The 26,345-nt window shown below is 38.0% G+C and overlaps 1 protein-coding gene across 1 annotated transcript in view; it reads left to right on the top strand.

The window, feature by feature from the left end:
* LOC105842498 (uncharacterized) overlaps positions 1–26,345 on the top strand; it is a 93,898-nt gene that overhangs the window by 34,101 nt on the left and 33,452 nt on the right. Inside the window, exons 2-10 of the mRNA XM_038018695.2 lie at positions 9,815–9,929; positions 10,336–10,509; positions 13,453–13,633; positions 14,762–14,886; positions 15,518–15,696; positions 16,281–16,442; positions 17,328–17,470; positions 18,713–19,093; positions 20,689–26,283. Coding sequence (XP_037874623.1) covers positions 9,815–9,929; positions 10,336–10,509; positions 13,453–13,633; positions 14,762–14,886; positions 15,518–15,696; positions 16,281–16,442; positions 17,328–17,470; positions 18,713–19,093; positions 20,689–26,283 — 7,055 coding nt within the window. The remainder of the gene's footprint in view (positions 1–9,814; positions 9,930–10,335; positions 10,510–13,452; positions 13,634–14,761; positions 14,887–15,517; positions 15,697–16,280; positions 16,443–17,327; positions 17,471–18,712; positions 19,094–20,688; positions 26,284–26,345) is intronic.

Raw genomic sequence — 26,345 nt, 5'->3', positions numbered from 1 at the left:
AGAAGTTCAAATGTGATTTAAAGTGGCTCCCTTCATTATTACTGTTTAGAATTGTCCAGAATAAATATAATAGTTTAAAAAAACTAACAAAATACGCTTTTATAGAGAATCCAGCTAAAAAATAGAAAATAAATTTTAATAAATTTGAATTAAAAATAGTGTAAGAAAAAATGATTTTATTGTAAAAAAGGCGTGGGTTGCTTTTCAGGATATTATCAAAATAACCCTTCTTCTCATATCTGTTCATAAAATATTAATTTTTTAAACTATTATTTATTTTTCATTTTTAGTTTAATTAAAATTTTTTCAATATTTTTTTTCAATTTTATTTAAATATTGAATGGTCATCGGGTCTTAATAAGTATACCAAATTTCGAGTTAATCCGACGTTATGAAGGGGGTCAAAATCATGTTCAAAGATTCCGTTACATACTAACATACATACGTCTGAAGCTAATAAAAGTGTATTAAAAACGCTCGCACAAATATAACATTGAACTGTAAACATACAGAGAAAATATGTATTTCATCAGCAAACTAGTTCACAACGCACTGCCTTGCCATGCCGAGACATTCTTGGGGCATCGTAAATATAATTCACGGCACTAACAGGTACAATGATGAGGTGGTAACCATCCACGTACATATATAAACTGGTCCGGTTCTAACTACCACTTGCCACTTGCTATCCGTCACATAAATAACTCTGTGACTTCCGGTACTAAAGGCAGGAAATAAGTGAGGCTAATATTATATCTGTGTGTATGTAATTTGGTCGTATTCGCTTTTCTGTTACCCTTAGTTCCCAAAGTAGTGTAGGTGGACCTCAAAGGTCTACGGGAGTCTCTACGGGGGTCTACGTTGTCGTGAGAAAAATATGAGAGTTCACAATTCGTAAGCGGTGGTCCACGAAAAATTTTTTGCTTTCCATAGTCAAGAACCACAATGTTCGCTTGTCTGCCTATTAATGTAAGCAGATAATATTTTAACAAACTCAGCGACTGTTACTTGTAAAGGACTTGTATACTCCATATTTCCAAAATTTTGAAAATGGTTTATGAGAAAAACAAAGTCGGGGAACCTTTTTTTTTAGGATTGAATGATTACTGGTGGCCCGGAGGCTTTTCCAGTTTCACCAGAACAGAAGGGCGAGCAAAGTCTTAGCTAGGTGGGGTGGGATGTACTAACAACTGCCCGAGCGCCTCCGAAGGAGACCTAACAACTCAAGAGCAACTTCTTCGCGACTGAATTTACTACGGGATCGGAATCGCGACCCGCTGAGAAGATCCTGCGAGAAACTCAGCGGGTTGATGCATGGGTTAGGTTGCATGTCGAATTCTTTGTTGAGTTCGACGAGTATGGTTACCGGAGACCCTAAGCCTGCTCCTAGATTTAGAGTGGAATGTCTGGGAGCCTCTGCTCTATACGAACAGGCTATCTCACGCTTTTTGAAACAATCACAGACGTTGTTATTACTTTTACAACGTGAAAAAAAAAACGTGGCAACACAGGAAAAGAAAAAAAATCAGTATAGATTAGTAACAGAAGAACTAAGTTGATGTGAATTTATAATTAACTAACTTTGCCACCGGTACGAGTGTGACTAATATTTTAACAGTGTCACATTTAAGACTACTAGTGCAATCTATGTTTGTAAAACGAAATAGATGCCAGTAGTTCATTCATGCTGAAACCAGATGGCATCCATCAGGAGTCGCAATTTTCCCAGGAAATAACGCGTCTAACGCCATCTTGTTTGAACTCATTCTGTCAAAGTTATGTTTTCTCATACTGTTTAAAATAGTAGATTTTTGGTTTTCCACGTACCTATTTAATATTAGAACAAGAAATCTTTAACGCTTTATGATGAATAAAAAGATTATTGTTCTTATAAAACATAAATATTATTATTTATTTGAATCGGTTCCAAATAATATTTGAGTCACAGATTTCGTCTTTTTTATTGAACATAGAAATCGAACTATTTTCGAATACCAGACAAATATTACTTCCTTGAAATATTCTAAATCCTAATGCCAAGACGAGATTGTTGAAAGTGATAGTATAAAGTATCATTCAAATGATAATATTGACGTTTTATTGTTATAACAACAATTGAACTAAGATTTTATCGGAAGCAGAAAAATGTATTCATGAAAATTATTGAAAAATTTGCGTTAAGTTAACTAGCATTTGCGTCACAATTTGTGTATTGATAAGAAAATAAAACATTCCAAATTTATTTCGTAACTATTAAAGATCGCGTAGGCGGATGTCCGGTGATTTCCACGTGACTCAAAAGATGTCGTTTAAAACATTTATTTTTATCTAAAATTAAAATTGGACTTAGTTTCGAATTCCAGGCAATTTAATATCACAGTAAGCGAAAAGTTGAAGAAAAAAACTCAGTGGCTATTATTTATTTATTTTGAGTTACATCATATAATATCTTCATTAGGCTCACTTCTAATATAAATGGAAAGTAAAAGTGAAGGCATCAAAATCAAACTGATAAAAACACTATATTGTTTCCGACAAATCAATTAAAGTTATTCTATTGCTGTTCCATTGTAAACGAAATGTTGGCATTAGGTCCGTAGGCGCGCGGGTGGCTCCAACAACAACGCGAGGACCGTGCGCGTTCGCTACCCAAGATGACAACTAAAATACAGACTAATATTAAAGGAACTGTTAATGTTAAAATGCCCTTCAACTGCTCCCGAAGGATTCTGGAGTTTTTCAGTCATATCGCTCGAAAAGACGGACATGTAGTCTCGCGTAGCTGATAGTTACTGGGAAGATCGAAAGGTCGCAGCCTAATCAGATCAAAGGATCTGAAGAAGACAGATGGTCTTACTAAATACGCTAATACTCAACACCAAGCTACACGATCCTCTCCATGGACGCCACGGACGGACACAGATGGAGGAATATCATCGAAGAGAAATTAATCTCTCATCGGGGTAATCACGACCCTCTGCAATGAGGAAAACGGCGCGAAGAAAATATTGTTTTATCTATACTAATATATTATTATAAGTCTACAGTGTTTTTTACGGATGTTCCGTTATAACTACTGAACCATGCATCCGATTGACTTGAAACTTGGTATCCATGTAGAAAATACATGTACTTAATGGATAGGCTAATGTTTACATGAGTGTTGGACTCCCTAATGATAATGACAATAAATACCTAATGATGTTAATTTTAAATGCCCAGCGAAGCGGGCGAGTACGGCTATTACCGCTACGCACACAACGCAATATAATGACGGTGCGCAAATTGTTGAGATTCAATCGCTTCCCTAGTACACATATTTATTTATTTATTATTTATTTACATTCGAGTGTTTATCGACGATGATTAGAGGTTAGACAGTTGTAGTTTTCAACAACTTTGTCGGTATTCCGGTTATCAAACCGGCATCGTTTATAATAGCTGTGTTTAGTTATATTTGTTATACGCTACCTTCCAAATAGAAATAGATAAATATAAAATATAGCAGAGAGCGCCCGTGCCTTAAATCCGCTCTATTAATAATGTCCACTCTATTCTATGGTAGGTACCACCACCCCGCCTATTTCTATCGTAAAGCAGTAAGCAGTTTCGGTTTGAAGGGTGGGGCAGCCGTTGTAACTATGCTGAGACTTTACAACTCATATCTCAAGGTGGGTGGCGGCATTTACATTGTAGATGTCTATAGGCTCCAGTAACCACTTAACACCAGGTGGGCTGTGAACTCGTCCATCCGTATAAGCAATAACATTTTTTTTTAGATAGTACGTGTCATAAATAGTTGATCTAACACAATCTAATCTAACATACGTATTTTATACATTTACTATAAAATATTGCGTCTGCTGCATACTCTCAAGGAATTTCCAAAATTCATAATTTAGTTGGACTGTAATTTTTACTTCAATAATTTAACATGAACAAGAAAACATGTTAGTGTGATGTTATTTCCAATGATATTGATTGTATTCGTATAGTAAAGATTACAACTCAATAATTGGGTTACGTTTTTGGCGAGTGTCGCATTAACGTCGCGTCGATGAGTTTATTTTTGAACGTAGTCGGAGGCCGGCTGCTCGGGGTGTTGCAACCCGAGGACGCAAGGTCACGGGTTCGAATCCCAAGTTCTCGGGTGTGAGACTGCGGTTATTATTATCATTTCCGTTCATCTACGTGCTTAGTGCGAGTTTTTTAACGTTCTCTATAGCGTAAAAGTTAACTCAAATTTGCTTGGAGTTGGAACAGCGCTCCTATCGGCAAACGTAGGCACACGTTCGAATTCCAAACAAATATGAGTTTACTTTTACGCTTTCGGGAACGTTAAAAACTCGCACTAAGCACATTTTAATACCGTGCAATTGTTTTTCAATGGCCTTACTAGTTTTTTTGGAACGCGCGATTATATAAACTTTACTTTTGTAGAGTTCCTTATTCTACGTGTTTTATTTCCGATATCATAACTTTATATTAACTTATAAGGAATGTAGTTAGAAGAATTTAATAATAGAGCAAGCCTGTATATTAATTACCACGTAACTAAAGTCGGTAGCGCAACATGGAATTATGATTGTAATTTTAACATATTTTGTGAAAAATAACTGTTTTCAAAAATAGTACTGTAAGTAAATGTTGATGATTTAGCACTATGTTTATTATTAAGTACTTCGTTACTAGATCAAGGTCACGACCCAGCGAAGGCATTCGTGTCTCTGATGAGAAGGTTACTGTTTTTTTTATTGCTTTGATGGGTGGACGAGCTCACAGCCCACCTGGCGTTAAGTGGTTACTGGAGCCCATAGACATCTACGACGTAAATGCGCCACCCACCTTGAGATATAAGTTCTAAGGTCTCAGTATAGTTACGACGGCTGCCCCACCCTTCAAATCGAAACGCATTACTGCTTCACGGTAGAAATAGGCAGGGTGGTGGTACCTACCCGTGCGGACTCACAAGAGGTCCTACCACCAGTAAAAAACCATTTGAGACGTGTCCCATAAGATTTTTAGTAAAAGTCATCTATCCACGTAATGTGTGTGTTTCACCAGCATGACAGCCTGTCGGCAATGCATTACGTAGTTAATGATACGGCAATAAAAATACGCTCCGATAAAATTAGAATCACTTCAATACAATTCATACTTTAAAGCTCGAAGCGTATTACAAGCGCCAACTGATTTAATTCATCATTCTTGCGTCACCCTGTATCTATTTAGATTTGTTTGTGCAATACCTGTCGCTGTACTGTCACTGCACATAGTATGGAATCATTATTTAAATAATACGTGAAGCAAAAACTTTGTATCCCTTTTTACAAAAATTGCGCGGACGGAGGAGTATGAAATTTTGCACACTTATAGAGAATATAGAGAAGAAGTGCACAATGCTAATTTTAAATAATGCATAAAAGATACATTAAATCAATAAAGAAAACATTACACCCACTACATACCATGTATTTGACGCACACACGCATGCATACTATTTATTGTCAAACTTTTGTTCTTGACGTCTGTTGTCAAATTCAGAATAGATTAAATATTGTTTGTCTTTGTTAATATTTTTTATAGTGGCGAAATTTGTAATTATAGAAGTATAACATACAATCATAACAGTGTACAAACTTACAATTCCAATTAATTATAGTCGAATTTCGACTACTGCGGGACCTCTAGTCATTATTTAAATAAATACCAGGTCGCAGGGCGTATTGTATGCAGGTCCGGGTAATTAGCACTATCCCAGTTTATGCGGTAGGATTTTTTTTATATAACACAACTGTGATTCCGACCCAACATCTCTGGACCCGGTAATCAATTAACATAACGTGGACCGTGTACCCGTACATCGTTCAGTGCGCTTAGGCGAGTTTTTAACGTTCTCGATAGAGTAAAAGTTAACTCAAATTTGTAGGGAGTTGGATCGTTTGCCTAGGTTTACCGCTAGAGGCGCTGTTCCAACTGCATATAGATTTTTTTTTTTTTTTTTTTTCGGGCCGGGGGCCGAACCTCCTACGAGGTCCCCGCGCCTAGGGGGCGCGCGGGGTATGTGAGACTCAACGATCTGCAGGTGTTGAGAGCAGATCGCGGGCCCAAGGATTTTAGGGCCCACCCACTAAACGACTCCCCTGCACTCTTACACCCGACGTCCGATCTCCGTCCGGGGTCAGAACCCGTTCAGAGTAGGGGGGTTCCCGCGGTCAACACTACAACCTGTCTGGTTGCGCAGCGCCACCCCGAGGACGCCCGACTGACGGGTTGTCGAGGCGATAGTCGACGACCAACGACGTCAGTCTCCGCGGTACGGCGGCCCTACCAGGCCGCCCGGGCGGTGCCGCTGGTGTTCCGGGATACCCCGCTGGGCCAGAACCAGCCTGCCGGGTCGGAACGCGATACACCGCCGACCGGGTTGCTCTTCAACAGTATGTTCGGCGACGACAGCGACGACGAAAATGCGGACCGCATCGCAGTCCGCAGCCGCCGACGCGCCGTCCCGTCCTCCTGGTGCCAGCGCGCTAGAGTGACGGTAGCGTGCGGCGCAGCCTCAACCCCCTTAGGTCGCCCCGTGACCATCACCGGGAGGAGACTGCCTCCTCATAGGGGCTGGAGCTGGACAAACGCCCTCCTCCGGCCCCCGGCCCGACGGCGGCGGCACGGCGCCGAGAGGGAAGAAGAGCTCTCCCTCTCCCGTTCCGCCGCCTCCTTCTGCGAGATGGTGGACTCGCAGAAGTCGAGCATCGCCTGCCAGGACTCGTCGCTGCCGAGCATCGTAGCCACGACGGTCGGAAGCGACAAGTCCGGTCCTATTTTTGCAACGAGGACGCGGCGCTGCTCCGCGAAAGCGGGGCAGTACGCGAGCGTGTGCTCCGCCGTGTCCTCGTTGCAGCCACTAACTGCATATAGATTTGAGTTAACTTTTAAGCTATCAAGAACGTTAAAAGCTCGCACCAAGCACACTGGTGCCACTTACCCACATCGGGTAGTAATAGGCAGAATGGTGGTACCTACTCGTATGGACTCGCAAGACGTCCTACCATAATAATATATAAAATACGACCGTTTGTTTCTTTGGCTAAGAGTTTTGGTAAAGTTTATCTATGAAAATATTATTTTATAGCGCCATCTCGCAAATATGCTTAAAATTAGCTCATTTCTAGTTGCCAGCATTCTGGTAGGTACCTCAAAACTGTACAAGATGGCGTTACAAAAAAAAAACGCTACCGTCCTAAGTACTATACAAAATACTCAAATGTTTTGCATTATTTTATTTTTAATATATATAATGACAACTGAAAAGTAAAATTTTATTGCATTTCGACAGAGCTGGTTGACTTAGATACTTATATTATAAAACACAAAGCCTTCTCAATGGAACCACCAGTAACTACACAAGTAAACTAGATAATTAAATCAAACAAATAACTAACATGAATCGCATGTTTGTTTTGAGATATTTCTAACAATACTTGAATTCCATGTGACAGAGCTTGAGTTCCACTATAGTCAACTTAGGCTAAGATCTACCTTCAATAGCTCAGTCCACGTAACATCCACGCAGCCGAGGATAGATTGAGCCGATGCAAGATAACTCACGATATAGTTATTCAGAGGCAGATTTGATTTGATTTGATTGAGAATTGTCGATGCGCGGAGAAAGGGGCTGAGCCATTGGGTGGATAGTTTTGTGGGCGAGGACATAAAAATTATCTAGAAGCACAAAATCAAGCGTTCCCTATTTTCCATTAAATAACAACTCTTACTATCTAAGGCGATTAACTAGATTTAAGACTTCCACGCTGATCGCTAATGTTGTGTGATGTTTTGATACGCGGGACTTTTGTGAGGATTGTCCGGCGTTCTGCCACATTAGATATACACCCTCAGTACGATAGATGGCGACACCATGTACGTGCCTTCATATTAAATACGAAGTAAACTCCAAGACAACTATTCAATTCACATAATTACATCAGCTGGAATAACCAGGGCCCTGAAACTGCGTTACTTTAAGGCAGCGGTCGGGGAACTTTTTTAATTATTACCCCAAAATATTTTTGTGTAAGTTGATATTACCGCATGGCGAAGAACAAAAAAAAAACGAAGTCGCTTCTTTTTAGCATCTTTCATATTACAGCCCCCATGATAATTTTCAAAAGAAAATAATAACTAAAAATTTAACGATTCTAAAGAAGTTTCACTTCAATATATACTTTTTACTCACAAAAGTTTCATTTTTACCCCATTTGGGGTAATTTACCACGGTTCCCCGACCGCTGCTTTAAGACAATCATTTCGCGACTCTTAGACATCATTAAAACTATTTTTCCTCTTTAATCCGGCATTTGTTTCGAATACAAAGTCAATTCGAAAACTCCGTTTTCCTGGTCACCGACGCCTGTGGTGTTATTATCGATACATATATAAATATTATTCTAACTACCGTCTATTTTACTTTTAAAAATACTTCTAGACTTTTCCGTTTCATTTCACACTGAAGGAACTAATTGTAGCTTCAACACGTGGTCTACAATAAAAAGTGCCAGATTAAACCGTAAAATCAGTTTTAATTAAGCAAAATTATTTTCTTAAAATTAAAAGAGCACGTTAAAATAAGAATATTACTCTAATAGTACTTGATAAATCGAAAGTTTGATAAGACTTTTTGACGGGAACGCGAGGAGAGAAGTTGTGTGAATTGTTTTTATTTGCCTATTTAGTGTTTCTTCAGATTTAAAGGTGTTATAACGGTGGTTTAATAATTGTTTAGTATCTGTGAAAGTGCACAAATGTGGGAAAATGAAACAAAGCCGCTGGACGTAGCTTCTTGGGAGCCTCAAAAAAGTCTACTGATAAAGTCTCAGTAAATAACCACCATTTTACTTTACACCATTTTCATCTCATATCATCTCATCTCATTTCATTTCATTTAATCTCATGCCAATTGAGTATGGTCCTAAATTAATCAACTTCATTTCCTTTCATTTCATATTATCATTTTTCATAAAATAAAATAAAAGAGTAGACTATATGGTACGATACATTTGCCTGTCCAGTTGGAAAAATAGAATTACTACAACAAGTTTGTTTATAATGTGTCAATTATTAGAAGTATATGAAAATTGAATTCAAGATTACTTTTATCATTGGCACACATGGCATATTACTATTTAAATATTTTATATTTCGTTTTATCTGTTTTTATAAATTTTTAGGAACCATTGGTTTCAGTCGCCAAACTGAACTTGTGATGGGATCGTACTATCTTATAAATATTGGACAGTTTATTGTCAGTGGCAGTACATTTAGGACCTGTATTAGCGATATCGAATCGCGTCGCGTTGACAGTTTTAAGCAATAAACCGTAAAATTTTGCTGAATTTTGCTTAATATTTTTTTTTACTGAGATACAAATTTCATAAACAAACTTGACTTGACATTTACAAAACAATTCAAATATACCAACTACCAAAAAAAATCCATTGTACAGCATCTCGTAGACTAACCTAACAAACTCCATCGGTATAGTTCACAAGAATCAAGAAATCAAGAAATGTTTATCTTTTTATTCAACAATTTGTTTTTTGAAGCACTGCACAACACAGATTTTGGTGAAACTATTGGCGTATGAAACTTAGACAAAGGAGATAAATTCGCATTATTAATTTATTTAAATGTCCAATTTTTTTTTAAGCTAGTGTAATCAATTAAAGGCGGGCTACATCCTCGTCGTATCATTTTTAATTTCAAAATGAATCGTTATAGACATGTTGGATAAAGCGTGAAAGCTATGTTCGTGCAGGAGTCGAGCGGGAGCGTCTTTGGACGACCGGTTCGTGTCCACCGAAGAGGCCGGCGGCGTCAGGCTGACTGTGTCCACTGCCCGGACCGGCGATACAGGCGTCTACACTCTACAGGTGAGTAACACAATCAGATGGGTGGCGCATTTACGTTGTGGATGTCTATGGGCTCCAGTAACCACTTAACACCAGGTGGGCTGTGAGCTCGTCCACCCATCTAAGCAATAAAAAAAATATATAAGGACGTCCCATTCGTCGTGGCCTAAGCGATAAGACGTCCGGTGTATTCGTGTTGAGCGATGCACCGGAGGGTAGGGCAGCCGTTGTAACTATACTGATACCCTTAGAACTTATATCTCAAGGTGGGTGGCGCATTAACGACGTAGATGTCTATGGGCTCCAGTAACCACTTAGCACCAGGTGGGTTGGGAATTCGTCCACCCATCTAAGCAATAAAATAAAAACCTTATCTAAAAATTCAAATTTTTTTGGAATATCAATAGTGCTTCCTTTTGATATTTAGGCCAGCAATGCGGCCGGTAGCGATACAGCGAGAGTTCGACTGGAGGTATCAGCGGAGGAAAGCCCCTCCGGTGAGGATCCGCCCACCTTCCTGCGGCGACTGCAGGATCTCACCGTCAAGGTCGGAACCAGAACGCGCTTCCTCGTAGAGATCATCAGCTCTACTGAGTGCAAGGTAATATTAATTACTTCTAATAAAATCGTTTGGAGTGTTTCTAGAAATTAAAAAAACAATTCAGTTGCTATACGATAAAGTATACGAATTTGATATTAACGATGTCTTTTTAATATGAATTGTTCTCTCTGTTTATGACTATATAGTTCATAGCAAAACATCAGCTTTTACTTTTTCCTTTAGAATGGAAGGGTTACTTAAATGTCGTCAGCAATCGTTTGTGTATTGTTTGCTAAATTTTATTAAATTTAAATTTATTTATAGGGTTGGCCGTCAGTTAGAATATTACGTAAATGTACGTAAGATACATTTTTTTTACTTATATTGAAATCGTCTGCCCAGTAACAAAGACTCAAAAACATCAAAATATCACCGTCAATTCTACTACCCACATTGAGACGCAAGTCTCAATTCCTGTCCATTCTTCGAACAGGAATACACTACCGATTTGCGGGAAAAGTAAGCACGGCTTTGGTATCCAATGTATAATGACAAATGCGGGAGATTTAAAAAAAAAATTCCAAACGTCAAAGAAAACATTTAATGAACAAGAGTTACGCTATTTTTAAACGACAACATTTTTTTATTCGTTTTCCCTCGCTTGCGTACAGTTACGTTGAAGTATTTTCACAACATTGAAAACTAAAATAAAATATATGGCGTTTCGATTGAACTGTAACGTCACATTTAATTATAGACGACAGTTCTACTATCGATGAATGTTTTTAGCGTTCAGAAAATCGATTTACTTTAATGAACGAAATAATCGATAACTCGGATAGGATTAATCTATTTGTGAAATCGGAATATAATAAATCAAATAGTTGTTGCATTGTAGATTTCATGAGTGTTCAGTGCAGACTTTTGTTCTCTTTGTTGGATTTATCCAAAAATAATACTAAATACGCGAAGAAAAATTGAATGGGAAATCTTTGGACTTCCATTACCGTAATAAGACTATAGCGGTTATTAGTTGAAAAGCTAATTGGAAGATTAGTCGAAGAATATTAAGTGAATATGGCTTTCGAAGTTATTTATTTTTTGTATCTTCGTTAGTTATTGCAATTCGTAAAGAAAATAAAATCCCCTTCTCGTGATTATTTTGTAATATTAATACTACACTTATGAGACTCATTGGTCTTAATCTATCTTCTATCTAGATATATAAACGAATTGCTGTTCGTTAGTCTCGCTAAAACTCGAGAACGGCTGGACCGATTTGGCTAATTTTGGTCTTGAATTATTTGTGGAAGTCCAGAGAAGGTTTAAAAGGTAGATAAATATGAAAATACTCAGAATTTTTTTGTTTGTTTTAAGTTTATTTTATACAAAAGTTTAGGTCTTTTATTTATCGGTTGAGGCACTACAAAGTCTGCCGGGTCCAGCTAGTTAACATAAAAAAAAAAGAAAAAAAAACGTTACTTTTAAATACGTACTATTTTTGATTAGAGTGAAACAAGCAAATCGAACAAACGTTCTAAATTCGGAATCTCAGCGTTCTGGTTCATTCTTTTTTGGTATATTTTTTTTCATGGTGCTCGAACAAGAATGCGCCATCGGTCCAGTGACATAATAATACTATTTTCGTATCTCGAACGTCCGTCTGTTGTTTTCTTTTCGGCGGAGATTAACTAATGTTCGTACATGTGTTTTGTGATTTTAAATTTAGAGACATTTTCAGAATACTTTGCTTTTATAACTCGACGAAAAGGAGTATTTTTATTATTATCTTTTATTTGTTTTTTTCGTTCTAGTTTTATTTCGTTTCTAGCTTTTTTTTATTTTTTTATTCCTTAGATGGGTGGACGAGCTCACAGCCCACCTGGTGTTAAGTGGTTACTGGAGCCCATAGACGTCCACAACGTAAACGCGCCACCCACCTTGTATTCATTTGACTAGTTTTTTATGCATATTGGCCAACAATATATTTCATGTTATGCGCTATACAAATTCCACGACTTCTTTTTCGGCAAGAGAGCAGTGTGACTTTACACCATCAGAATCAGAGCCTGTATCTTAAATTAACAAATAGGCAATTTTTTTACAGATTCAGGTTTATTAGGTTTGTTCATGTTTTTCATACTGAAGAATTTGAACTATTACTTTAAACGCGATATTAATCAGTTACCCTATCAAACAAAATTGTGGCTTTGTTAACAAATTCAATGCGTTGGCAGTGGTTTGCTTATTATGTGCACTCTTCAAACACTGTACTGTACTGTTACAAAGTTTGTCTGTTCATGTAATGGTTTCTTTACGTAGAACTTTGTTTAAATAACGAACGATGACAGAATAGGAAAAGTATCTTAATGCTACTTTATATGTGTGTTACTTAGTGATACTTTCAAGTTGTTACGCCGAATAGTGCGAGGGAGTTACTACTCGTAAAAGTTCTTTATTCACGCTTCCTTTATTCGCGTTTTCACGACTCGCTTACACTTGGTTGACTGAGCTCACAGCCCACCCGGTGTTAAGTGGTTACCGGAGCTCATAGACATCTACAAAGCAAATGCCGCCACCCACCTTGAGATACGAGTTCTAAGGTCTCAGTATAGTTACAACGGCTGCCCCACCCTTCAAGCCGAAACGCATTACTGCTTCACGGCAGAAATAGGCAGGGTGGTGGCACCATAAGATGTCTTCAACTTCAACATTTATATTATATATATTTTAAATTATAGATAGAAAAATAAATATATATATTTTTAAATACTTCATTAAAACATTAGACGCTACTCATTGCTAACGCTCGCGCTGGCCTGTAACATGTATAGGTACTACGCGTATGCGTTTGAGTGACACTCATTCACACTCGCTCTGTCTCTTTCTAGTATGATCCAACCTCGTTGGAAGTCGCGTTAGAAGTTTCACTTCAATAAAGAGCTTTTACTGAAGTAACGAGAGCGACCTAGTTTGAGAGTACTAATTGCTTTACCCTGACAGGTAACATGGTACCGGAACGAGCGCCGTTTGCTCGAAGCGGAGCGCGTGTCGATCGTGAGGGACGGGAGCTTCTTCTGCGCGGACGTGGCGGCCGTGAGCGTGGACGACGCGGGCAGGTGGACCTGTACCGCCGAGAACGTCGGGGGCCGGGCTAGCTGCTCCGCGCACCTTAATGTATTAGGTAAGCGCTTTGAATCGCTGCACGAGAATTCAATGCGGAGCTGCGACAGCTGTAGCCGTAGCCGCAAAGTTAAAAAGGGATGGAACATCGACATGAAGTCGTCGTGGCCTAAAGGATAAGACGTCCGGTGCATTCGTATTTAGCTATGCGACTGTGCCTGTGTTCGGATCCCGCAGGCAGGTACCGATTTTTCTAATGAAACACGTACTTAACAAATGTTCACGGTTGACTTCTACGCTGAAGGGATAATATCGTGTAATAAAAATCAAACCCGCAAAATTATAATTTGCGTAATTACTGGTGGTAGGACGTCTTCTGAGTCCGCACGGGTAGGTACCACCACCCTGTCTATTTCTGACGTGAAGCAATAATTTGTTTCGGTTTGAAGGGCGGGGCAGCCGTTGTACTGTAAAAACTGAGACCTTAGAACTCATATCTCAAAGTAGGTGGTGGCATTTACGTTGTAGATGTCTATGGGCTTCGGTAACCACTTAACATCAGATATGCCGTGAGGTCGTCCACCCATCTAAGCAATAAAACTTGTTGTTTGAACGTTTTTCTCTCCCACTCATTATACGTCATTATTTTTATACTAGCTTTTGCCCGCGACTTCATCCGCGTGGAATAGTTCACAAATAATGCTTTATTTTAGAACAAATTACGTTAGCATAAAAAGCTATAGTGAGCCAACCTTAACATATAGACATATGCTGTCGTGGACTTTTTTTAGATTTAAAGGGGAACAATTCTGTTTTACATTACTTTAGTGAAATTTTAGCGAAATTTAAAAAAAGAAAAAATAAATAAATAAATATATATATTAACCGCTTCTGCAGCGCACTCAGCGGAAGCTCTCAAAAGGGAAAAAAACCTCGATTTTGAAACATTCTTTATTCGTGCTCCGCTTGTATTGGTCTTAACGTGATGTTATATAGCCTATAGCCATCCTTAATAAATGGGCTATCTAACACTGAAAAAATTCGGACAAATCGGACCAGTAGTTCCTGAGATTAACGCGTTCAAACAAACAGACTCGTCAGCTTTATAAATTAGTATAGATTAATACACAAGACATACAATCATCCTTAGTCTAAGACCTAACAAATGTAAGCATATATTCAATTACAGTCCCGAAAGCCTACAAACGTCCTGAGTTTGTGGAGGAGCTCCGCGCTTTGTTGACCGAGCAAGGCACCGTCTCCCTCGAGTGTAAAGTGGTCGGGGTCCCCACTCCCGTCCTCAGGTGGTTCAAGGTACAGCATCATACTCTGTCCTTAAATTTTTACCTTACTGCTCATACCTCACGATTGCGTGTTACTAGAAAGTTCTTTTGCGAATCAATGAATTCGATTGTCACTCTATATAACTATTAGGGTTTTTTGAGGTTATCCTGGTGATGATGATGGGAGGTAAAGGAGGTCTCGCCTGTTTTCAACTAGTACGAACACCACAAGTCAAGGCCGAAGTTGAACTACTATTCCTACCCTTTAAATCGAGATAATTCTACTTTTACTAATGATAGAGATAAGAGAGTAGCTGCGTTAACCCGTGAGCATGCAATACCTTATCGCCTATCAAAGTATTTATTGGTTACATTCGTTATTATTATTGCAGAGTATTAATTAATTACATTATTAATTACATACTTCTATGGACTCCAATAACCACTTAACATCAGGTGGGCTGTCAGCTAGTAAACCCATCGAAGCAATAAAAAAAAAATGAACTCCTTGCTCGCTTGATTTTTCGGTTTTTATTACTATGGGTTTAGTACTTCTTTGAGATTGAGCCCGTTAAACTTGGTGAGGAAGATTAGAGATAGGAAGGGAACCTGGAGTAACTTCATTGGAGTGCCGAGCAACTTATGTTTATATGTAATTATAGGACAGTCGTGAAATAAAAGCCGGAGACGTGTTCGCTTTGACGGCAAACGCTGAGGATCCGACTTCCCTCGGCACGTACACCTGTGAAGCTGTCAACTGCATGGGCAGGGCTTACTCTTCTTCCAAGGTGCACGTCGTGGGACGCGCGAGCAGGGAAGGATCCCTTAAGCCAAATTCAAGGTGAGATACCGGTCCTCTACAGGTCGAAATGGGATACGACCTGAATACCGTGGGGTATTATGTCGAAGTCTGAATTACATTATATAATATGCTTCTGTTCAAAGCATACAAAAGTCATGACGACATCCGTATTACAAGATTTATTCCGACGTGTGCATTACCACGCACATTAACTTAAGCCATATGCTGTTGTCGACACGCATCCACTCGATATTGACGACAAATTCCTGTACGGAATGCTAACGACGCATTTTAGAAATGCTTAATTGCCTTGATAATTACCGATTAACGTAGGCGAATGGACTGACTGTAGCGGTAGCCATCATACAACGCAAGATATTTTACAGATGCCCGAATCTCGCTTACGACATTTTTAAGTTAAGCTCGCATATATACAAGTTCCGAACAACAACATTCGGTCGAACCGTCGGTCTACCGAGCAACATCACCCGCTCGGTGGAAGATTTTCCCTTTGTCGTTTAAGCATCTCAAACTGACGCTTGTTCAACTGGCGTCTTGGACTATTTTCGAATTGGGAAGAGAATTTCGCAAACATATTAATCCGGTCTTTGACAAACTTTCAGCGGACTGTCGCCCGAGCCGCCCCCGATATTCACGAGAGAACTGGAAGACCAGTACGTACGAATCTGCGAGCCGTTTACCTTGAGCTGTCAGATCGTGGTCCCGCCTTGGCCGCGGTCTGTAGTGTGGTACAACAAGGAAGGGAAGGTGGAAGCTGGAGAAAGGTAGGCTCATTTAAACGATTTTCGTAGCTAAAAGGAGCACAATCCTGGAGAAACATATTTCGGTACTTTTTATGGAGTTGGTTGTATGGTTTATTAGTACATTGGTCAATGAAGTTATTCGTTAGCTGCCTGAAAAATGCTATAAGAGTTCAAGTATTGATACGCATTTAAAGACGATGGTGGTTAAGTTAATGTTCAGGAAATGGTAACGAAAACAAGAGAAAACGACCGTAGCCTTTGAGATAATGAAATTAGAAAATCACGCCCATTAAAGTAATCATACTGTCTAATTTTCTACGGCACCTAATGTAGTAAAAATAAAATCAGGTCAAGCACAGCATTTCATCTTATAACACTATGGGCTCACCAAATATGAACGTAGTACGAGGAGAAATAATTTACGTTTAAAAGTGAAAAATATTGTTCAGTTTATATTGGCGGTTTTTTAAAGTCGCCTCGGCTTAGCTAGTCTTCATATCACTTACGTGTTTACGGAGCGAAGCTTGATGTTTTGACAAAACTAATAAATATTATTATAAAGGCGAACTCAAGTTGATTATTATTTTTATTACTTAGATGGGTGGACGAGCTCACAGCCCACCTGGTGTTAAGTGGTTACTGGACATAGACATATATAATGTAAATGCCGCCACCTACCTTGAGATATGAGTTCTAAGGTCTCAGTATAGTTAGAACGGCTGCCCCACCTTTCAAACCGATATGCATTACTGCTTCACGGCAGAAATAGGCAGGATGGTGGTACCTACCCGTGTGGACTCAAAGTGAAAACTGACTTGTTTTTTTTTGTTGGTTTTTTTTTATTGCTATTGTTGTTGACAATTGATATGTTTTGTTTGTACGTTGATATGTGTATATGATCGTAAGGTACCACGTTTTGGAAGATGGCGTCGGTGGATATGTGCTGGAAGTCAGAAGCGCTGAGTGGCGTGATGAAGGAGAGTGGAAGTGTGTGGCGACCAGCAGTGGGGGACGCGTTGGCATCTCCACTTGCAGCCTTAATATGGACGGTAATCTATATTTATAAAAATAAATTGCTATTCGTTAGTCTCGCTAACGGCTGGACTGATTTGGCTAATTTTGGTCTTGAATTATTCGTGGAAGTCCAGAGAAGGTTTAAAAGGTAAAAAAATATGAAAATGATCGGAATTATATAAAAACAAACAATTTTGTTTTTCCTTTGACGTGTCCCCGGCCGGACGGATTCCTTTTGTTTTTTTTGGAGTTTACTCCTTAAGAATCGATTTACATATATAGGCCCGGGGTATGAAAATTATGGGGACCAAAATCGTACTAGAGAGTATAGCATGTCACACGAAATGCGTTATGCGCCTGATTGGCTCCTGATTGCGTGATGCGTGCGCGCGCCAATCAGGAGCCAACGCGCGGCCGCGTTATCGCAGGTGACGCCGGGCTGCTGCGCCGGCAGTCCGCCACAAAGCCTCGTACTGATCGCGCGTTTCTCTCATTATTGTATTTTCATATATTTGTTAGTCGTTTGTTTTGTGTCTCGTTAATTTGTTAATAATCTGTAGTGTATCGTGTTGTCGTAATATAGAACTATTTCTCGTATTGTTTCGTTTAATTTACCGACATCGTTTTGCTTGTGGCCGGACGCCGTTCGGGTTCGATTCCTGAACGTATCAACTGTTAGTGGGTTGATACCCGAATATAACCCGCTACAAATCATTTATTAATAAAGCTTATTAAATATAAACAATTCCTTCTATCAGTGAATGGACAACTTATATATTAATTGTAAAAGTGAATTATATAGACTTACTTAATTACCGCATCCACGTGTTCCGCAACTCCCGGATCATTCTCACTAGAATACGTAACTTCCATATTTTACTGTATTCAACTGACACAAATTTATATTTATATCCAGTAAACTCCAGTCGTGCGTCGGAGCGGACACACACACATTTTTTTTTAAATTTATTTTAGACAAAAGTTTAGGTCTTTTATATTTTATCGATTGAGGTACTACGTAGTCTGCCGGGTCAGCTAGTATTACTTAAAAAGCGGTTTCACTTGCGTCGTCTTTATAAAAATCAATGTGTGTATGTGTGTTATGTTTGTCCTTTTTGTGTTTCTAAATCTATATAAGTTTAGCAGGGGTTTTCAGTCTCTGAGCGGTGTAATTAACAAAAAAAGCCTCCTTAGAGCTCGTCTACTGCTAAAAATGATAACACAAAACAATGTGTTTAATTTTAGTATTAAAATGATACATAATTCACACCCCACAGTGCCGAAAAACTACAGGAAACCCCGTTTCATGGAAAACCTTCAAGCGGTTCTCACCGAAGAAGGACTGGTATCGTTCGAATGTAAAGTCGTCGGCTTCCCCACACCGGTGCTTAGTTGGTTCAAAGACGGCCAAGAACTAAAACCTGGTGACGTATACCAATTGACCGGAACTAACTCTCTGGGATCGTACTGCTGTATAGCGAAGAATTGCATGGGTCAAGCCAGCAGCTCAGCTGAACTAACCGTCGAAGACATACAGAACCAACTTAACGAGGAAGAGAAGTTACAGCTTTTCTCTAAGAATCAAGCGCCTAAGTTTGTGCACGGCTTGAAGAGTGTAGAAGCAAAAATAGATGAACCATTCCGCTTCACTATAAAAGGTAAATACGATTACTTATTGTGAATCTACCCTAGTCTTGCCATAAATACTGAGACAAAGGAAAACAAATATTCTATTGCAAACATCATTTATTACTTTTACAGTGTGTTAGTTAGATACATAAATATAAAACAATTTAAAGTATAAAAAGCTTATTCAAAGTGGTCTCCATTGGCTGCAATACAGTGCTTTAAACGTTGAGGCCAGTTATCAATAGAAGCACGCACTCTTTCCATGGGAAAATTTTTCACTGCCAATCGTACGGGTTGTTTTAGGGACTCCAAATTATCATGGCGTTTAGAGCAAGCCGTACTCTCTAAACTGACCATAAATCATAAGCCAGCGGATTAAGATCGGGACTAGACGACGGCCAGTCTTCAGCTCTGATGAAGTCCGAAACGTTCGTTTCCAACTAAGACTGCGTAGACCGAGCTTTATGACCTGGCGCCGAGTCTTGCTGGAAGGACCATTCTTGATTATTGAACATGGTGTTGTTAAGGGCTGCACTACCTCCTCAAGAATGGTATCTTGATACACTTGTGCCGGTGTTTTGATACCTTTTTCACAAAAGTATGGCCCAGTCACTCCTTCATAGCTAATACCCCACCAAACCATAAATATCTATAAAATAAATATAAAATAAAATATAAATAAATAAATAAATATAAATAATAAGATAAAATCTTTTGCTTTCGGACAGGATTTCTTCGAATTCTTTCCCTTACTGCTTTGACCACCTTTTTCGTACGAACACTACGTGGACGGCCAAATCTTTTTCTGTCACAAACAGAGGAGGTCTCTCATTGCACCTATTAATAGCCCGGTACACAAACATTTTACTAATACCAAGCGTATGGAGAGTTTTAAAAATTGCATTTGGCTCCATAACTACTTTGTGTAATGCAATCACAGCGATTCGGTTCTCTTTATCACCCCACTCCATTTTAATATCGCAAAATATTGTACAATGTATTGGCGCCAAAATGAAAAAACGCAATGAGCAATCATATAAAAATGACAGATTCCAAATTCAAATGTAATATTTTGTTTATTTTTAATTGTAACAGTATTTATGGCCAGACTAAGTATACTAATATTATAAAGAGGCAAGATTTGTTTGATTCTTTGTATTGAATAGGCTCCGAAACTACTGAACCGATTTAAAAATTCTTTCACTATTTGGAATCTACACTATTCCCGAGTGATATAGGATATAATATTTTTTGAAAAAAAAAATAGGGATCCTTACTAAAACTCCTATAATGTAACCCAAAGTGTAAAAAAAATACCTAAAAATTCTTTACATCGCGTGCTCTACGAAAACTATTGATGATAGAATAAAATAATGTACCTGTATGACTTTGTAGAGCAAATTATTATTTACAAAAAGTGTCGCCACGGTATATGTCTCACTGTTGTAGTTATGCCGCAATAAGTATTCTTTTATTTAAAAAAATAAAACTACGTCAAATATCGTTAAAATTTTTGTTAAAGACCCGAGCGGAGCCGGAGCGGGCCGCTAGTATACCAATAAAGAACAGTAGTAGAATTTTCAGTTAGGGAGTGTTTCAATAGTAAAAAAGGTGTTTTTTTCAGTTGCAATTCCGCCTGAACCTTCTCTATTGTGGTACCGTGACGACCAGCCAGTGGACGAGTCTTCACGCTGCCACCTCGGCAAAGAAGAGCGCGGCGTCTTCTTCCTTGACATCCAAGCTCTTGAGTTCCTTGACCAGGCTGAGTGGAAGTGCGTCGCTTTCAACGATTTCGGACAAAGCGTCACCTCGTGCTTTCTCAAACTTATAATACCGAGACATTATAAAAAACCTAGGTTTCTAGAAAATTTGCAAGCCATTTTATCTGATGAAGGCGCTGTAAATCTCGAGTGTAAAGTAATTGGTGTTCCACAACCAGTTCTTAAGTGGTACAAGGACGGCGAAGAATTAAAACCTGGTGACATACACAGAATTATATCAGGACAGGATGGTACCTGTAGCCTTGGAACCTATACTTGTGAAGCCTCTAATTGCATGGGAGTAGCCGCCAGTTCTGCCTCATTGCTCGGATTCGAGGAGTCTATGAAGGCTAAAGAAAAGAAGAAAGCCGAAGAACAGGCTCTGCAAAGAAACTTATCTTTGAGCACTATACACGAAGAACGAACATCGCAAATGTATGATACTCCAGTTGGAGACATTACTCTCGATGACAAAGGAGAAGTATCTTTCTCGTTTGATGGAAAAGAAGTGTCGGTTTCCTTATACGAAACACCGGATCTGACCGAAGAAGAAGCATTACAAATAGTGGAAATGTACGCCGATCAGTTATCAGAAAACGTAACTGAGCATAACGTTGTTGAATTACCACCTCTGCGATTTGTCAAAGAAACTTCTACATCGGGAAATTTATTAATGGAAGCCCTAGTCATTGATGTTTCTCCTGAATATTTTGCATCTCCAGAAGAAGATCTAAGAACTGAAGCTGACGTTGAAGATATTTCCATCGCAGATGAAAACGGTCTTCCGCAGTTATCATTGGACCAAGAAATTGACATAGCAGGTGAAGACTATTTAGAAAAGACAATGGCTCTTTTGTCTGAAGAAAAAGTAGACATCCCATTAACATTAGGCAGAAAGAAATCAGATTCTCAAAAAAGTGGAGAGGATTATTTTAGTTTGTCTAGAGAGCAATCATTGTCTGAAGAAAAGAAAGATGACGACACGCAGGTGATGTCGGAAAGTGAATTACAAAGTTTTGCCAGTGCTCACAGTTCCGGAAAACCCAAATCCAAATCTTCTAAGCCTAGTGGAGAAGACGGCCATGAATCCTCTGATCTAACTAAGACAATTCTTTTGAGAGATGACATGCAAAAACCAACTGAGAGTGATGTCAAAACTTCTGCAAGGAAAACAAAACGCGAAAGAAGGAGTAGCCGCGGATCTAGCGGTAGTGAGAAATCTGTTGATAAATTTAAAGATGAGTTAATTAAAGAGCAAACGATCATTGCAACTGAAACTGAAATGGAGGGAAAACAAGTAATGACGAATGAAGAGTTTAGAGTATCCATGACAAACGTTAGTACATCCCTCAATAAAGTGATCAATGATATTGAAAAAATTGAAAAAGAAATCATCATCAAGTCAGAGCTTATGGCTTCTGCTGCTACCGCTTCAAAGAGCTTGGAAATAATAAGTAGCTTAATAAATCCACTTTCTGAAATTCTTAGTATAACTGACACCATTCAAGAATCTGCTTCAGAAACCATTGAAGTACAGCGTACTCTGTTCTCTAGGCTCCCTAAGCCATTGAAAGTATTGCAACAAACTCTTACGATCATAGAAAAGTGTATAGATGTTGAAAGTGACAATCGAACACTAGTCAAGAAAACTTGCGTTTCCATCATGGAAAAATGTGGTAATGCAATTCAGAACCTTGTTTCCGAAATAAATGCCATTGAAAAGAAAGAATATTTATTACTAAGTGAAAATGTGTGTAATGAACTTGACGTAGTATCAAATGAAATATCTACGGTTGTAAATTTTTCTACAGAATCGATTAAGACTAATAATCTGCTAAACGAAACAACTGAGGTAAAACTTGAATCGACAGTAGAATCTAAGCATTTAACAGACACTCAAAAAGCTCTTTTTGAACTCAAAGGTCCATTAAGGTCTTTGCTGTATATTGTTGACAGTGCTGAAAGTGGAAAGATCGTAGATATTTCCCAAGTTAATAACAGCGAAGTCATTTTAAACGACATGTCAGCATCGATACAGGATCTCCAAAGTGCATTGGAGCAAATAGAATCACTTTCTGTACTAGAATGTGCAACATCTTTGAATAAATATAACACCGAAATAATTGAAAATGTTATGGAACCTGTTCTTCAACTTCGAAGCTCATTCGAAAAAATGTCAACAGAAATAAAAGCTGAAGACAAAATTCAGTTGAATAAAGTTTTGTCATCAATTAAAGAAAACTTAACCGTTATTTCATCATACATTAATAAAGTGGAAAATAATATAGGTGCTTTTGATGTATTGCAAAATGAGAATAAATTGGAAGCACTTCAAAAAATGGCAGAGACACTTATTTCGTTGGAGAAAAATCTACCTACACTGGACACCATGCCACAAGTCCAAGGCAACATGAATTCTTTTCACAAAAATCTTACCAAAGCCTTGGAGAAGGTGATCGAAAGTAATAATGCTAACAAGTACTTATCGATGATCGAGATTTGCGATGGTATAAGACGCATTAATTCTTGTATAAGAGATATGGACACGGACAATATTCTAAGCCTTGCAAGCTTAAGCAACACTCTTAAAATTATACAAAATCAATTTATCAAAAACATATTTGATTCAGAATTAAATTGTTGTGTAGTAACAAATATAACTGATATACTTATTGGAATACAGGAGACAATTAATCAAGCTCAGGAATTTACAACAGAAATACAATATGATAATTTTCAAGATACACAAGCTCCAATATTTGACTCGACAAAAGTTGAAATAATAGTTGAACATGTAAATCAAACGGTCGCAGCTATTAATCAAGTGAAATTATTAGAAACTACGTCATCTCTAAAGGAGAACATTACACCAACTCTACAAAAAATTTGTCCAATATTAGAAGAATTGAAACAAAACATTGCATCAGCATGCGTTGGCGGAATTCAGAAAGAAGCTTACGTCTCGGATATCTCAGAAAAGTCATTTTCTGAAAAGTTTGCGGTTCCTCTCTCTGAGCTGAACCACAATGTTATAGTTCTTAATCAGACTATAATCGAAAATATTGAAAGCTTGAAAGAATCAAACGAAATTGTAACTGCTATAGCGGAACCATTACAAGAATTATTTAGAACTTTAGAGGTTATACAGCAAGACGTAATTTCTCAGTTTGGTCCTGATCTGAGTCCATATGAAATTAGTGTGGATATAGCAAGCATTATTCAAAGCTTACAGAGCTGTGTTGTGATGATTCAAGATCATGCTGCAATAGAAGTAGTTGATGATATGTCAACATTAGAAGATATTTCTGGAATTAAAACTACTGCTGAGACAGCTTCGGCCGACCAATTGGTACTTCCCACTGCTGAATTTGCTACAACAGAACAAACTCTAGGATCATTTTATGACGAACAACCAAAATCATCCATAGCTCAAGCTTTGCATGTTTTGAATGAACATTTGACAATTTTACAAAGTCCAGAAATCATTGATGCTATCGACACGCTTTCTGAAATAAGCGACTATTCCAGTCTCAAATCTGTAACTCTGGGTCTGAGTGATCTTCATTCTGGAATAGAAGAAGTTTTGCAACCAATTGTGTTAGAAGGTTTGCAATCAATTAATGCTTCTAAATTAGCAGCTATGGCAGAACCTATGCAAGTTCTTCAACATAGTTTATCCGTAGTGGACCCAAACAACATTCCAATTTATGAAAATATATTAGAGTTACTTACGGATAATATACATTCCGTTTTAAACAAAATTAACGCTTTTAAAGAGCATTTAGATAAATGCATGCAGGCTATTTTGCCAGCTTTGGAATTTACTAAACAGTCCATTGAAATTTCGAGCTCAGTAAATAAGTTAAGAGAAGCGTGTCAACATTTAAAAATAATGCTCAAGTCAATTAATCAAAGCTCTACAACTCAAATTCCCGAGGTTCAAGTGTTAGACGATGTAGTCAACGAGATCTTAATTGCTACCGATGTAACAGAAGGCATAAAAATTGAACAAGTGAGATATTTAAGCGAAGAATTATACGCCAGAGTGGCTGGTGTTCGGGAAGAAATTTTGAGGTTTACGCCGAACTCTTCAGAAGCTTTACCTAATGAGGCATCTTTCATACACACTATTGAGGAAGTCGAACATAATATTGCTGTATTGGAAGAATACGATTTTGTGGATTTATCACGAGCTTCTGAATTGTCATCATGTGCTTCACCGCAAATAGCAAAAGAAGTTGAAATAGAATCTCTTGTGCACATTAGTGAAATTGTTGAAACTGCGGTACGTATAATAAAAGACGCTGGCGAAGATACCCCTATGGCGGACTTGATGATTGTTGAAGATTTTTTTACGACTTGTAAGAACGAATTTACCATATTACGCTGTCTCTTGAATAAAAGCATGAGCCCCAAAAAAATTATTAGATTAGTGCAAGAGTTTTGTAACATTCAAAGTACTATTCAAGGTTTTAAGACTAAAACAAATGAACTGCAGCTGTCTGATGATGTAAACCAATGCATCGAGAGTTTTTTGATTCATAGCGATGATTGTTTAGCAACTGTACGACAGTCTTTAATAAAAATTGTAGAATCACAGTCTGAGCTCTTGTTTAAATCTCCAATTGTTAATCTAAAGTATTTAAGTCACCGAAATCACTTTGATAAAATGGCTAATCTTGTTGCAAAGTTAGACGATTTTGTTGATGCAGTCAAACCCAACGCCGAAAATATCAAAGATAAAATCATAATGGAATTAAAGAATCTTGATTTATGCAATGTCAATAATGAAGAAAATAAATTGGTGAGAACAATGGACGATTTCTTTAGATTTGTAGAAGACGAAATAGTGGTACAAGAAGATAATGACAAGAAAGTTATTTTGAAGAAAATTTTAACGTGCCTTGAAAAACACCAAGATTATAAAGATGCTACTGATGCTGGCAAAGTATTAATAATAATGCATTGCCTGTCTAATTGTGTGGATATATTACAAGAGAGCTTAGGAGAAACTAAGCAAAAAATTGAATGTGATACAAATGATGAAGCATTGGATATTAAAGCTGCATTAATGGAAATGGTAGAACCGCTGCAGAATCTTCATACACAACTAATTCACGTTCAAGAAGTAGTTTTATCAGGTGTGCAAGAAGATTCAATTTCACTTGATATTGACTCTGCAGAATCTATAGTTCAAACTATATCTGATGTTCACAAAAAAATATCAGCAAAACTAGAACTCGAAACTGTTAATGTTTCTGATAAGGATGTTGCTTTAATTTTTGAGGTGGATAAGGATTTACATGCCATACAAGATAGTATTAAGGCGTTAAAAAATCAACCTGCAGCCCAGGACATTAAAGACGTAACAAAGCAAATACAAGATGTAGAAAAATCTTTACATGTTTTAGTTGCATCAGAAAATGTAATTACAGATGTGAAAGATAAAATACCTAAAGGTGAGATTAGCATTAATTTACAATGTCATTTCGCTATTTTTTGTTACTATTAAAATGTATAG

The sequence above is a fragment of the Bombyx mori genome, chromosome 1 (genome assembly GCF_030269925.1).
Source record: "Bombyx mori chromosome 1, ASM3026992v2".
NCBI lineage: Eukaryota > Metazoa > Arthropoda > Insecta > Lepidoptera > Bombycidae > Bombyx > Bombyx mori.
The sequence above is the reverse complement of the archived record's forward strand: the minus strand, read 5'-3'. Positions and strand labels throughout refer to the sequence as shown.